Genomic DNA, 16,471 nt, shown 5'->3' with positions numbered 1-16,471 from the left:
AAAGCAGGTGGTAGACTTCAGTTTATTGGTAGAACAAAGGGGAAGGACAATCCATTTACAAAGGAGATTGCTGACAAATCAGTCATGTGACTGATCCTAGAATATTGCTCAAGTGTGTGGGACCCATAACAAATAGGACTACTAGAGGATATTGAATCCATACACAGAAGGGCAGCACAAATGGTCAGAAGTTTATCTGATCCATGGGAGAGTGCCACAGAGATACTGAAGAAACTGAACTGGCAGGCTCCTCAAGAGAGACATAAACTATCACCAGAAAGTCTACAAACAAAGTTTCAAGAACTGGCTTTAAATGTTGACTCCAGGAAGATACTACAACCCCCTACCTATTGCTCACGTAGGGGTCATGAGGATAAGATTAGAGTAAATACAGCACCCACGAGGCATTCATCAATCATTCTTCCCGTTCTCCATATGTGAATGGAATGGGAAGAAACCCTAATAACTGGTACAATGGAACATACCCTCTGCCTCACTTATGATGGCAGTTTGCAGAGCATAGATGTAAATGTAGATGTAGGGTTTAACTGTTTTATTTGCATTCAACTGAATTTATGTTATTTTCCAGCTTTTATAAGTTGTTGTTACTAATGCCTATGTTTGCAAAAGTTATATTTCAAGAAATTCTCTCTTCCAGCTCTTCTCTTATGAGATACAGATTGTTATGTGAAATGTGTCATCTCCACATGTGATTAAAATGTCACTAATTGCTGAAGGCATGATGTGATTCTTCAGGTTTTCCCAGTGGATCTCAGATCTGCCACGGGATCACGTTTTGTGTATTCCACAATATTTCCTCAAATCATCTGTATGAGATCGTCAAGCGATGGCTGGTGGTTACCACTGGCAAATGTTCACTGCCAGTATCCACAGTGTGGTAGTCTTCTTATTGAGTCCTCATCTAAAAAAAATGCATATGTGTGACCACATTTCTCCCAGAGTGCCCATCTTTCAGAACAGCCACTTTGTCAGAAAAGTGTCTTACGGGTTTGAAGCCCAGCCATTAGGCTATCAGGATTGGATATGAAACATGCTCTGTGAATCAGAGCATGCAGTACACAGTCATTGTGCAGAGTAGTGATAACTTCTTGTCTCTGCTTCGTAGAGCACATTTGGTGTCTGATGCCGCGTTCTTACGTAGATCTTCCAGTGCTTTGTCAACTTCTTCTCACAGTATCATATCTCTCATATCTTCATACACTTCCTCTTTCCTTTCCATAATATTGTCTTCCAAGTTAATTTTTTGTGTGTAATCCCTCTATACATATTCTTTCCATCTTTCAGTCTACTCTTATTTGATTAGTATTGACTTGCTATTTAACTCTTGATATTCATACATCTACTCCACTCCTTTTCTTCCCAAAAGTTATTAATTTTCCTGTAGAGAACCTCTATCTTTCCTACAGTCATACAAGCTTTTACAACTCTGCATTTCTCTTGTACCCATTCTTGGTTTGCCATTTCACACTTCATGTAAATCTATATCACATAAATATTCAAACAATGGAAACTCCAGGTTGGAATATCAACAATGTAAGAAAAAGAAAGACTACTGCTTAATATAAAGATGACATGTCAAGTTGCAGACAGACACAACTAAAAGACATTTACACATTAACCTTTGCCCAGAGCCTTCATCACAAAAAGAAACACACATACATTTATTCACACCTCACTCAAACATGACTGCTATCTCCAGCAGCTTGGACCAGTCCATTTATATTTTAATAGAATCTTACAACAGCCACAGCCAAACTTAGTTATTAACTAAATTAAAACTGCAATCTTGATGGAAAATTGTAATCAAAAAGTGCAAAAAATGATCATGGACACTTATTCAGATTTAGTCTTCAGTTAACTTCTGTATTCTGTACAAGGAGATAAAAAAAATCAATTTTGTCAACACCGCCCATAAATGCACAGTAATCCTTTACGATGGCTGGTCTTGTGACCTCCAAATGTTGTGTCTGTGTTGCACTCAACCTCTTTACTTTATTGATAATTTCTGTACCCATATATGAAGAAGTGAGACTGACAGCACTGTTATTGAGCCAGTGAACAACACAGAGATCTTCTCTGTGGTCACACAAACATCAACAGATCCTCTTCCTTCTTCAGCTCTAGCTCAGATTTCAGTGGGTATTTTTGTAACTGGCTAGCTCTGATGGTCCCAATGTAAATGGTCTTCTTTCTCAACAATACATGCACCAGTGACATAGATGTAAAATAATTATCGAAATATAGTTTGCACCCACAGCCTTGTGGAACGTGTTCACTCGGTCGCATCACAATGGAACCACCAAGGCCCAGGTGCTGGTGCTCATTTCAAATTCCCATACATGCGCCTCGATATATTTCAAAATCATATACAATTCTGGAAACTCCACAAGGAACAAAAATTTTTGGACCAACAGAGTTCGGTTTACCATGATCAAATTGCTTTATTCCAGTCCTTTCTTTGAAAGGGATCATTTGCTGGTCAATACTTCGCCTTCCTTCTTGTTTCAGACTGAGACAAGTTTTCCTGATACTATTTAGCAGTGGTCTCATCTTGTTGTGTATTTGAACTGTATCTCCAGTCTTAAGAGTGATGCCATTTGATCGCTGACAACAATTTGTTGTAAAATCTTAGAACATATTTTGACCTGAAACATCAGGAACGACTTCCTCCTTGCCAACCAGCATGGATTCCAAAAACATAGATCATGTGAAACCCAACTCACACTTTTCTCACAGCTATGGATCAAGGCAGTTTGTCTTCCAGAGGGCCATCTTCCATATTGTTGACTAAATGAAGATGATTCCTCAATCTGTATATTCTATTTACAGAAAATGTGTGTGCAATCAAAGATATTCTTGTGTGGGGCTCCCAATACATACACAATCTGGGAAATCCTAATGTACCCATCAAAATATGTACTCCGGTCAGTTTTTGTATTTCAGAGCTGGAACATCTCACTGGCACTCTATTTTTCTGCAATGAATGCAGATTTGTTTGTTCCAAAAGCAATTTCAGAAAATCATTGCGGAATTATTCTGAAAAATATTCAGCAGGACTTCTTGGTTCTTCATCGGACCACTAAAAGTAGTGACAAGGCATGTGAAAGGCATTTTTTTTCCATTTGAAGTTACTGTGCGGCTGTTCATTTTCTGCTTGTGGAACTTCTTTTCCAGGTTCTAGAGTGTCTCTTTCATGTTGTAAGATGCAGCACACCCAGTGTGCTTCTTCATTCCTTGTATCTCCAATAGTTTCAGGTCCAGAATCTTCACTATCTGGAAACTCTGAAAGCTCACTGTCATTAAGCTCTAGTAGAATCTGCTCAATTTCCTTCTCGGAAAGTTTGCCACATTAGAGTCTGAAAAATTAAAATCATTTTCTGAAATGAACTATGTGATGTGTGAAAATAATTGGAATATCCATTAAATGTATTAAGAATGGTTAGCTTTCAAAATTATTTCAAATGAACATCAAAAGTATTGAAACTTCCTGGCAGATTAAAACTGTGTGCCCGACCGAGACTCGAACTCGGGACCTTTGCCTTTCGTGGGCAAGTGCTCTACCATCTGAGCTACCAAAGCACAACTCACGGCCGGCCCTCACAGCTTTACTTCGCAGGAGAGCTTCTGTAAAGTTTGGAAGGTAGGAGACGAGATACTGGCAGAAGTAAAGCTGTGAGGGCCGGCCGTGAGTCGTGCTTCGGTAGCTCAGATGGTAGAGCACTTGTCCGCGAAAGGCAAAGGTCCCGAGTTCGAGTCTCGGTCGGGCACACAGTTTTAATCTGCCAGGAAGTTTTATATCAGCGCACACTCCGCTGCAGAGTGAAAATCTCATTCTGGATCAAAAGTATTACCTACAAAAATGAGAATGTCCATGCAACATGAACACACGTTATCACAATGGTGTTACATGACAACAACCAGATTTGAAAAAAATGTAGCTAACAATATAATAAAAAAAAACATTCACGAAAATAACACACAGACATAATAACCTTGTAACAGCTTTGTCTTCTATAAATCTTCGACAGGCTCAAAACAGAAAGGAAAAAATGTGAAGCACGTTCCAGACACTACAGGACACATAAGACAGCATGACAAACATTCAACTGTTGACTTCCCTATTCAAAGGAGATGAAAGTGCTCCATGTGGCACATGCCTGTACTAGATTGTTGTCATCCGCTACCAGTGTGCCGAAATGAAGACACTCTTTGTTCCCACTCTGCAGGTGGTGAAACATGATGGTGTCAATTGACAACATGATAAACAAATGGTTAAACTGTAATTATAGCAGTGAACTTGAAAAAATAGAAATCATCAAAACAAGCAATAACTCCATTAACATAATCAGACATATTTTGTAAGCAAGCAGCGTTATATGCAGCATAAGGTGAATAAACATTTTTATAGTTTATTTCCTGTTTTATCATTTTGAGGAGTATTCATCAGCAGCATTTTTGGTGATTATTTTTATTACTAATTGACAGGAATTTCCTAAGATCTCTGAGATCAGAAGTGTGTATTTTTGAGTCTTGCTCCCTCTTTCACCCACAATCATGACCAAAGGCCATCAATAACTGTTTAATACAGAATTGAGAGAGTTTACAATATAATAAGTATTACAATGTAATAAGTATTCATCAACACGAGCTACAGTATGATACAATAACACAATGTAAACTTTGTTCCTCTGAGTCAAAAATATAACTTTGAAACACCAATTAAAGTCACTTCCTAAATGACTGTTTGTATTGCAACTTTGAAAATATCAAATGAAATACCAGAATCTTATTGTGTCACTGAGGTGGAACTGCCACCAGCTGAATATCCACCCTCAGTCAGTAACCATTGTGTTCTGCCTCAGACAATGGCTTGTGACCCCTGTTTATAACATTTTAACCAGCTGTGATGTCAGACATGTCACTTTTCCCAATTTGTACAATTTTGGTATTTTTGAAATTAATTTGTTGGCTGTGAATTCCTAGACATCAACTGTATTAGGTATGGCTCTAGAACCCAGTAGCGACATATGAAAATTTGTGCCAGGCTGGACCCAAACCTGGATTTCCTGCTTATTGTGAGTGCTAGCCTTAACCGCTCCTACTATTCATGCACACTCCTTGGACTGACCCAAACTTCCATATGTCATTACGTAGGCTTTCCTGGTGTAATAAGTCATGAAAGTCTCTTCGGGTTTGCTGCCGGATCCTAAAATCAACTTGACTCAATATTTCAGCGATCCAACTGGTCGCCATCTTCAGGAAACTTCTGCTTCTGCTGATGAGTCTCACTGAGAACTGACGCCAGGTTGCAAATCGACGTCCTATATAGGCCACTGTTCAGTACACGGCGCATGTGCTGCCCATCACGGGTTCTGCCTTCCAAAACAGGGAGGTGGCACCGCCCTTAGTGAAACACTGCTGGCAATGATATATCGCAATCAAGGCCGCACCAAAGAACGTTCAGTTTTGATGTGAGATAATACAGGATTCCACGTTTTGCTAAGAGGAAACCCATTGTCTCTGTTGATTAAATTATCAGCCAACCTAATTTCAATCGCCTCTTTATAGACGCTGTTCCAAAAACCGGAAATGTTGGCAACCACAACAGTTTTCTCAAATTTCATTTTGTGTCCCTCATTTAGGCAGTGTTCTGCTACCGCCAATTTTTCCGGCTGTTGTAGCCTCGTATGATGGCGATGTTCCACACACCTGTCATGCACTGTGCGGATAGAATGGCCAACGTAAGCTTTCCCACATTGACATGGAATTTTGTACACCCCGGGTTTCCTAAGCCCCAAATCATCCTTCACAGAGCCGAGCAGAGCCCTAATCTTAGAAGGTGGACGGAACACACTCTTAATGTTAAAATTCCTTAAAATTCATCCAATCTTAAACGATAAGCCACCAGCATAAGGAAGAAAGGCCACAGATCATTTGATGACTGTTTTTAAGGAAAATGGATACACCAAGAAGCAAATTCGTCAGGCTATGGAGTTTGGACCATCTCTGGAGGTGTACGAAGAGGAACATAGATCTGTGGCCTTTCTTCCTTATGCTGGAGGCTTATCATTTAAGATTGAACGAATTTTAAGGAATTTTAACATTAAGAGTGTGTTCCGTCCACCTTCTAAGATTAGGGCTCTGCTCAGCTCTGTGAAGGATGATTTGGGACTTAGGAAACCCGGGGTGTACAAAATTCCGTGTCAATGTGGGAATGGCCATTCTATTCGCACAGTGCATGACAGGTGTGTGGAACATCGCCGTCATACGAGGCTACAACAGCCAGAAAAATCAGTGGTAGCAGAACACTGCCTAAATGAGTGACACAAAATGAAATTTGAGGAAACTGTTGTGGTTGCCAACATTTCCGGTTTTTGGAACAGCGTCTATAAAGAGGCGATTGAAATTAGGTTGACTGATAATTTAATCAACAGAGACAATGGGTTTCCTCTTAGCAAAACATGGAATCCTGTATTATCTCGCATCAAAACTGAACGTTCTTCGGTGCGGCCTTGATTGCGATGTATCATTGCCAGCAGTGTTTCACTATGGGCGGCGCATGTGCCGTGTACTGAACAGTGGCCTATATAGGACGTTGATTTGCAGCCTGGCGTCAGTTCTCAGCAAGACTCATCAGCAGAAGCAGAAATTTCTGAAGATGGCGACCAGTTGGATCACCAAAATATCGAGTCAAGTTGATTTTAGGATCCGGCAGCAAACCCGAAGATACTTTCATTCCGTATGTCACACTGTCTACATCCTCATATCAAGTCCACTAAATTCATCACACAATAATCAAAACATTAATTAGATTCCCACAACAGGTCCCTTCTGGTGCAAATTTTCATACATCACTATTAGGTAGTAGATCTATACAGGTAATAGATCTGTATCTAATACAGCTGATGTAAAGAAACTCAGTCAGCAAATTAATTTTGAAAATATTTCGTACAGCTGTAGATCATCAACAGTGTCTGTTCTTACAGACATGCATGAACTTTGGTATTATCATGCTACACACTGGTTCCTCCCTTGCCAACCGTCTAGTAACAAAGCTGGAAATAATTTTGTGAATGTGCTATCTCCTGCAAAAAGTATTTTTCTGCTTCTCCCACCCTTCAGGGCTTGAGGCAAGTCCAATCACCTCTTGGTAAAGGATGCGTGCTCCAAAAAACTGTCTCTTACTTTTTTTTTAAGCAATTTTTCTGCACCAAAACTCCAGAATCCTCCAAATATTTCGCTCTGGCTCCACCATGGGTGACTTTCATTTTCACCAGGTGTTCGGCAGCCCCTGAAGCATAAGAGTCAAACACAGTGGTCAAACCCTCCAATGAATTCTGGTGCACTAACTCAATTAAAATTAAAATACCTGTTCAGCCAAATTTTAGATTAAGATGTAATTTGCATTAATTAATTGTAAAATAAAAAGAGCACATATTTAGAAGATGTTCTACTGTAAATTCCTCCTTTACCCTATTATTCGATTATGTAACATAAGTGTTGGTAAGTGAGTGTGGCCAGTGTGGTAGCAGATCACAGGCACTTATCAAGTGTAGCACTGCGGTCAATATGAAAGGAGGTCACAACTAAAGTGAAGTTCAGTGTGGTCATGTGGGATGGGTGACATTCACTGCATTCTAATTATCTGCCAAGAATGAGGTGAAGATCCAACAGGAGAGTCTTGGCAATTACAACCCTATCTGGTGACACCCCACAAAAAGACAGCAGGGTGAAGTAGTCAGTAATATGTTAATAACTAAGAAAAGAGATGAGTCCTCTGACAAGCTGCATCCCAGATCAAAATGGGAATGGATCACATGGAAAGTACTGAATCAGCTTTGTCATAATGTGACACATTCTTGAGACCAGTTCTGCGAGTAGGGTCTCTACCATGACACAATATGTACTGTGCCTTATGCAATGATTTACAAGAACTGTCCATCAGTTTGTAGCAAGGATGATTAATTTTTTTCAAGAAAAGTATGCAGTCAACATATACAAATTATATCCACAATTCCTGTAAATATCATTACACTTGATCAACAGTTATAGTATTAGTTGCAGTTTAGTTGGTTCATTATTAATATAATATATTTTATGCTTCTAATTACTGTAATTATTTTCTACAATTACAATGATATCTGTGATATGAGAAATATATAACCCATATTTTCAATGAATGTGTCTGTCAGCCCAGATGGTAATAGACAAACTTATTTTGCCATAAGTATTATTATTATTTATAACTGGTTTCTACTTCAAATTAAATATAACAGGTCTGATTTTTATGTTTAAAGCACTTATGAAGTCATTAACATTTTAATGTATGGTAAAATATCTAAATAAAGTTTCTTTGTGTTTTGCAGTTCTGGAAAAAATGTTACAGGAAGGATATTGTTCCACTTTTACTTTGGCAGTCATGTGTCAACTCGAACCAGACGAGACATCATAAGTTCCTGGAATGATTTGCTTTGTAAGTTCCTCAGTATTAAATATTACATGTATGCTTCTTATCTGCATATTTGACATACACTAATGAGCTAAACATTATGATCATCTGCTTAATAACTTGTTTGTCTGTTTTTGGAATGAAATACATCACTAATTCTGCATATCAGAGATCTGACAGTTTGCATATCAGGAATATGACAGTTTATTGGTAGGTTAGTGGAGGTATGTGGCACTAAATGTCTATGCACAGGTCAGATAATTCGTGTAAATAATGGGCCACAGAATCACCTACACGGTGATGACACATGATAGTGGCCAAGATGGGTTCCAAAAGTTTTATGCCAGTCACATTTGGTCACCAAGACATCAGTGTTAGTGCACTGTGATGTTCCCCAATCCAATGTGACATGGTTCTGGCTCCAAGACATGGACAATTACTGCTGAAAGATGACATTGTTATCAGGGAAGACATGAAGCATGAAGGGATGCAGGTGGTTTGCAGCTGTCAGTATGTCTTCCGTCATTACCATGGGTCCCATGCGAGTGCAGGAGAATGTCCCCCATGTCTCCCAAAGCGTAATACTGCTCCCACCAGCATGCATCCATGGTGCACTGAATGTTTCAAGCTGTTGCTCACCTCATTTGTAGAGGCGACCATCGACTTAGTGTAGCAAACATGCCATTCACCTGAAGACGTGACATGTATCCATTGATCAACAGTTGAATCCCAATGGTCCCATGCCCTTTGCAGCCATAATTGAAGATATCGTTGGGTCAACATGTTTCCATCAGTCCCTATACCAGTTCCAAACTGAACAATCCATTGCTCTCACCCACCTAATCCTTCACCTACACATCAACACAGCCAATGAACACACCCGTCAACTCCTATCCTTAATAAAAGTCCTCAATCTTTCCTCTCCCACATCCACACCGGCTGTTCAGAGCATCCTCCTACAGGCCAACCGCAAATTAGAACAGCATGCCACCCTCCACCTCAAAAAACTATCCAATCTCCTGGTTTCCCACCTCTGGAAAGGCAACTCATTCACCCTTCACAACCTTTCCAGCAAACCTCAACATCCTCTCATTGCACACAAACCCAGTCTCTCCCATCTACTCAATCTCCCACTTCCAGCTCCACTCCCTCCAAAACCTCAAAATTCCAATCAACACAATCTGGATCCACAACACCCTAATTCAGTAGTTAACCTTTCCTCCAAACCTCTCTCCCAATCCGAAACCTCCGTCCTATCCAAAGGCCTCACCTTCAGCCCCACTCCCAGATCTAACCAAACAGCCCTCGTCAAAGATTTACTGTCCTACACTCGTAATCTCTGCTGGAAATATCACTTTGCCACGAAGAAAAATGATCCTAATCCTACTCCTAATGATCCAACTTCCCAAGACGCTATCCAAATTGAACCCTGCCTGGAACAGTTCCGTCCTCCGTCACAGCGGGACCCACCTCCTCTTCCTCAAAATCACCCTCTCCAAACCTCCCAGGAATTTCTGACTTCCAGCCTTGCCTCTCAATCGTTCTTAAAAAACCTTAATCCTACTCCCAACATCACCACTGCTGAAGCCCAGGCTATCCGTGATCTGAAGGCTGACTGATCCATCGTCATTCTTCCGGTGGACAAGGGTTCCACTACCGTGGTACTTGATCGTCGGGGAGTATGTGGCTGAGGGACTGCGTCAGATTTCAGACAACACCACATACAAAGTTTGCCAAGGTAACCCCATTCCTGATGTCCAGGCGGAGCTTCAAGGAATCCTCAGAACCTTAGGCCCCCTACAAAACCTTTCACCTGACTCCATCAACCTCCTGACCCCACCGACACCCCGCACCCCTACCTTCTACCTTCTTCCTAAAATTCACAAACCCAATCATCACGGCCGCCACATTGTAGCTGGTTACCAAGCCCCCACAGAACGTATCTCTGCCTACGTAGATCAACACCTTCAACCCATTACATGCAGTCTCCCATCCTTCATCAAATACACCAACCACTTTCTCGAATGCCTGGAACCCTTACCCAATCTGTTACCCCCTGGAAACCATCCTTGTAACCACTGATGCCACTTCCTTATACACAAATATTCCGCACGTCCAGGGCCTCGCTGCGATGGAGCACTTCCTTTCACGCCGATCACCTGCCACCCTACCTAAAACCTCTTTCCTCATTACCTTAGCCATCTTCATCCAGACCCACAACTTCTTCACTTTCGAAGGCCAGACATACCAACAATTTCAGGGTCCATCCTTCATGAGATCCATCCTTCATGAAATCCTCCCCACTCCACCAAGAGTGTCTTTCCGCCGTCCACCTAACCTTCGTAACCTGTTAGTTCATCCCTATGAAATCCCCAAACCACCTTCCCTACCCTCTGGCTCCTATCCTTGTAACCGCCCCCGGTGTAAAACCTGTCCCATGCACCCTCCCACCACCACCTACTCCAGTCCTGTATCCCGGAAGGTGTACACGATCAAAGGCAGAGCCACATGTGAAAGCACCCACGTGATTTACCAACTGACCTGCCTACACTGTGATGCATTCTATGTGGGAATGACCAGCAACAAACTGTCCATTCGCATGAATGGACACAGGCAGACAGTGTTTGTTGGTAATGAGGATCACCCTGTGGCTAAACATGCCTTGGTGCAGGGCCAGCACATCTTGGCACAGTGTTACACCGTCCGGGTTATCTGGATACTTCCCACCAACACCAACCTATCCGAACTCCGGAGATGGGAACTTGCTCTTCAATATATCCTCTCTTCCCGTTACCCACCAGGACTCAATCTCCGCTACTTTCAAGTTGCCGCCACTCATACCTCACCTGTCATTCAACATCATCTTTGCCTCTTCACTTCTGCCTCGACTGACATCTCTGCCCAAACTCTTTGTCTTTAAATATGTCTGCTTGTGAGATGTCTGCTTGTGTCTGTATATGTGTGGATGGATATGTGTGTGTGTGCGAGTGTATACCCGTCCTTTTTTCCCCCTAAGGTAAGTCTTTCCGCTCTCGGGATTGGAATGACTCCTTACCCTCTCCCCGAAAACCCACATCCTTTCGTCTTTCCCTCTCCTTCCGTCTTTCCTGATGAGGCAACAGTTTGTTGCGAAAGCTTGAATTTTGTGTGTGTGTTTGTGTTTGTTTGTGTGTCTATCGACCTGCCAGCACTTTCGTTCGGTAAGTCACATCATCTTTGTTTTTAGATATACATATATATATACAACAGTAAGTATTTTAAGCCTGGTGAAGAGAGGGCGACAATATATATATATATATATATATGAGAGAGAGAGAGAGAGAGAGAGAGGGGGGGGGGGGGGGGGGGGGGGAGGGAACATTCCACATAGGAAAAATATATCTAAAAACAAAGATGATGTGACTTACCAAATGAAAGTGCTGGCAGGTCGACAGACACACAAAATTCTAGCTTTCGCAACCAACGGTTGCTTTGTCAGGAAAGAGGGAAGGAGAGGGAAAGATGAAAGGATGTGGGTTTTAAGGGAGAGGGTAAGGAGTCATTCCAATCCCAGGAGCGGAAAGACTTACCTTGGGGGAAAAAAGATAGGTATACACTCGCGCACACACACACATATCCATCCGCACATACGCAGACACGAGCAGACATTTGTAAAGGCAAAGAGTTCGGGCAGAGACGTCAGTCGAGGCGGAAGTACAGAGGCAAAGATGTTGAAAGACAGGTGAGGTGTGAGCGGCGGCAACTTGAAATTAGCGGAGGTTGAGGCCTGGTGGATAACGAGAGGAGAGGATATACTGAAAGGCAAGTTCCCATCTCCGGAGTTCTGACAGGTTGGTGTTAGTGGGAAGTATCCAGATAACCCGGACGGTGTAACACTGTGCCAAGATGTGCTGGCCGTGCACCAAGGCATGTTCAGCCACAGGGTGATCCTCATTACCAACAAACACTGTCTGCCTGTGTCCATTCATGTGAATGGATAGTTTGTTGCTGGTCATTCCCACATAGAATGCATCACAGTGTAGGCAGGTCAGTTGGTAAATCACGTGGGTGCTTTCACACGTGGCTCTGCCTTTGATCGTGTACACCTTCCGGGTTACAGGACTGGAGTAGGTGGTGGTGGGAGGGTGCATGGGACAGGTTTTACATCGGGGGCGGTTACAAAGGTAGGAGCCAGAGGGTAGGGAAGGTGGTTTGGGGATTCCATAGGGATGAACTAAGAGGTTACGCAGGTTAGGTGGACGGCGGAAAGACACTCTTGGTGGAGTGGGGAGGATTTCATGAAGGATGGATCTCATTTCAGGGCAGGATTTGAGGAGCTTCAAGGAATCCTCAGAACCTTAGGCCCCCTACAAAACCTTTCACCTGACTCCATCAACCTCCTGACCCCACCTACACCCCGCACCCCTACCTTCTACCTTCTTCCTAAAATTCACAAACCCAATCATCCCGGCCGTCCCATTGTAGCTGGCTACCAAGCCCCCACAGAACGTATCTCTGCCTACGTAGATCAACACCTTCAACCAATCACATGCAGTCTCCCGTCCTTCATCAAAGACACCAACCACTTTCTCGAATGCCTGGAATCCCTACCCAGTCTGTTACCCCCGGAAACCATCCTTGTAACCATTGATGCCACTTCCTTATACACAAATATTCCGCACGTCCAGGGCCTTGCTGCGATGGAGCACTTCCTTTCACGCCGATCACCTGCCACCCTACCAAAAACCTCTTTCCTCATTACCTTAGCCAGCTTCATCCTGACCCACAACTTCTTCATTTTCGAAGGCCAGACATACCAACAATTAAAGGGAACAGGCATGGGCACCAGGATGGCCCCCTCGTACGCCAACCTATTCATGGGTCGCTTAGAGGAAGCCTTCTTGGTTACCCAGGCCTGCCAACCCAAGGTTTGGTACAGATTTATTGATGACATCTTCATGATCTGGACTCACAGTGAAGAAGAACTCCAGAATTTCCTCTCCAACCTCAACTCCTTTGGTTCCATCAGATTCACCTGGTCCTACTCAAAATCCCATGCCACTTTCCTTGACGTTGACCTCCACCTGTCCAATGGCCAGCTTCACATGTCCGTCCACATCAAACCCACCAACAAGCAACAGTACCTCCATTATGACAGCTGCCACCCATTCCACATCAAACGGTCCCTTCCCTACAGCCTAGGTCTTCGTGGCAAACGAATCTGCTCCAGTCCCGAATCCCTGAACCATTACACCAACAACCTGACAACAGCTTTCGCATCCCGCAACTACCCTCCCGACCTGGTACAGAAGCAAATAACCAGAGCCACTTCCTCATCTCCTCAAACCCAGAACCTCGCACAGAAGAACCCCAAAAGTGCCCCACTTGTGACAGGATACTTTCCGGGACTGGATCAGACTCTGAATGTGGCTCTCCAGCAGGGACACGACTTCCTCAAATCCTGCCCTGAAATGAGATCCATCCTTCATGAAATCCTCCCCACTCCACCAAGAATGTCTTTCCGCCGTCCACCTAACCTGTGTAACCTCTTAGTTCATCCCTATGAAATCCCCAAACCACCTTCCCTACCCTCTGGCTCCTACCTTTGTAACCGCCCCCGATGTAAAACCTGTCCCATGCACCCTCCCATCACCACCTACTCCAGTCCTGTAACCCGGAAGGTGTACACGATCAAAGGCAGAGCCACGTGTGAAAGCACCCACGTGATTTACCAACTGACCTGCCTACACTGTGAAGCTTTCTATGTGGGAATGACCAGCAACAAACTGTCCATTCACATGAATGGACACAGGCAGACAGTGTTTGTTGGTAATGAGGATCACCCTGTGGCTAAACATGCCTTGGTGCACGGCCAGCACATCTTGGCACAGTGTTATACCGTCCGGGTTATCTGGATACTTCCCACTAACACCAACCTGTCAGAACTCCGGAGATGGGAACTTGCCCTTCAGTATATCCTCTCTTCTCGTTATCCGCCAGGCCTCAGTCTCCGCTAATTTCAATTTGCCGCCGCTCATATCTCACCTGTCTTTCAACAACATCTTTGCCTCTTTACTTCCGCCCGACTGACATCTCTGCCCGAACTCTTTGCCTTTACAAATGTCTGCTTGTGTCTGTGTATGTGTGGATGGATATGTGTGTGTGTGCGAGTGTATACCTGTCCTTTTTTCCTTTTTTCCCCCTAAGGTACGTCTTTCCGCTCCTGGGATTGCAATGACTCCTTACCCTCTCCCTTAAAACCCACATCCTTTCGTCATTCCCTCTCCTTACCTCTTTCCTGATGAGGCGACAGTTTGTTGCGAAAGCTTGAATTTTGTGTGTATGTTTGTGTTCGTTTGTGTGTCTGTCGACCTGCCAGCACTTTCATTTGGTAAGTCACATCATCTTTGTTTTTAGATATTTTTCCTACGTGGAATGTTTCCCTCTATTATAACCATATATATATATATATATATTGCAGTACTTCACATTGAAAATATTATGACAGAACTTGTTGTCAGGGGGGAAGTTCATGACTATAATATTAGGGCTAAGTCGAAGTTAGATATACCTAGGCACAGGTTAACAATGACTGGAAATTCTCACAAAGTAAACCCACTCAGAATTTCCTATAAATTACCAATCTTTGCTTGGACCATGGATATAATTAGTTTTAAACATAAGTGGTACAATTGGTTAACAGATCATCCTTTTTATAATATTAAAGAATACTTTGATTTACCAGATTACTACATTAACTTTTAAAAACTGTTATTTTTAATTGTATTATTATGTACTGCATAAACTTTGTAGAACTAATATTTAATGCTACACATTGTACTACTGTGCATTGTATATACTTTATCTTGTATCAAATTGACAAAACCCATATCATTGTGAAATGATTTATGGTGAATAAAGATTCTTGATTCTTGACTAAGCAGCCTCTGTTTATTTCCTCATGCTAGGTTAATGAATGCATGATCACATTGCTGAAGGGAGGGAAAGAGAGATTCATATTTTCACAGACGTAGAGGCAGTTGAATTTCTGGTATGTGACACTTAATATAATAGAAACATCTGCACAAAACTGAAATAATTAATAACTATGATATGAACTGCATGGATTTTTTTCAGCCTCGCTTGGAGGAATCTTCAGCTTGTTTTTGGGCTGCAGCTTCATGACAGTCATTGAGCTACTGTATTTCTTCACACTGAGGCTGTTTCTACACATGAGGAGGTTCAATACTGTCGCTCCGAGACCCAGGAAGAAAATGAGAGTGGTGAATCTCAGCTCAAAGGCAGGCCAGCAAGATGTCTTCACCCTACCAGTCCCACTGGACAATGACAACATTGTGAAACATCGTTTCTTCTGACTGGAAACTCGTCACTCATTTATTTTTGTGTAACATCTGTGGTGACTAAGAGTGTGTGTGTGTGTGTGTGTGTGTGTGTGTGAGAGAGAGAGAGAGAGAGAGAGAGAGAGAGAGAGAGAGAGAGAGAAGAGTGTATACTGTGATTTTTAATTCAGTACTGATTGTGATAATTTTTGTACCTGCATCTGTGATACAAAAATATACAGAAGAAATAAAAAGCTGATTATTGAATATAATGCATACATAATACAGAAGCTTGTCTCCGTCAAATAGAAACCGATATAGAATGTCAAAAATAAATGGTACTGAAGAAGTCTTGTGTTAATAAACTGTGCCATCAAGAACAGAGTTCATGGCTGATTCACTCACGTGTAGTGTCACAAAGTTATCATAGTACAATAAATTAGTCAGATATTAGTCAAGCAGTACAATAGAAGAGAGAAATATCTCTGTATTACAGTAACAAATAAGTTTTATTAACAATAAACTAATAACATTATCAATACAAGAAATGAGTTGTACACTATGTATGCTAAAATGCTTATAAATAAATATTTTAACCAAGAGTAGAGTTGCTACTTTGATTGAAGTGGGCACACTTTCTGTGACAGCATACAACAGCAGTCTAGCCACTGCTGTGTACCTC

General features: G+C 42.3%; 1 protein-coding gene across 1 annotated transcript in view; it reads left to right on the top strand.

Moving 5' to 3' along the window:
* LOC126234978 (sodium channel protein Nach-like) overlaps positions 1–16,267 on the top strand; it is a 187,012-nt gene extending 170,745 nt beyond the window's left edge. The window contains exons 10-11 of the mRNA XM_049943717.1: positions 8,388–8,494; positions 15,587–16,267. Of these exons, the coding sequence (XP_049799674.1) occupies positions 8,388–8,494; positions 15,587–15,825 (346 nt within the window). The 3' untranslated portion in view covers positions 15,826–16,267. The remainder of the gene's footprint in view (positions 1–8,387; positions 8,495–15,586) is intronic.
* The last annotated feature ends 204 nt before the right edge of the window (positions 16,268–16,471 follow it).

The sequence above is a fragment of the Schistocerca nitens genome, chromosome 2, assembly GCF_023898315.1.
Source record: "Schistocerca nitens isolate TAMUIC-IGC-003100 chromosome 2, iqSchNite1.1, whole genome shotgun sequence".
Taxonomy (NCBI): domain Eukaryota; kingdom Metazoa; phylum Arthropoda; class Insecta; order Orthoptera; family Acrididae; genus Schistocerca; species Schistocerca nitens.
Note: the sequence above shows the minus strand (reverse complement) of the source record. Positions and strands in the feature narration are given on the sequence as shown.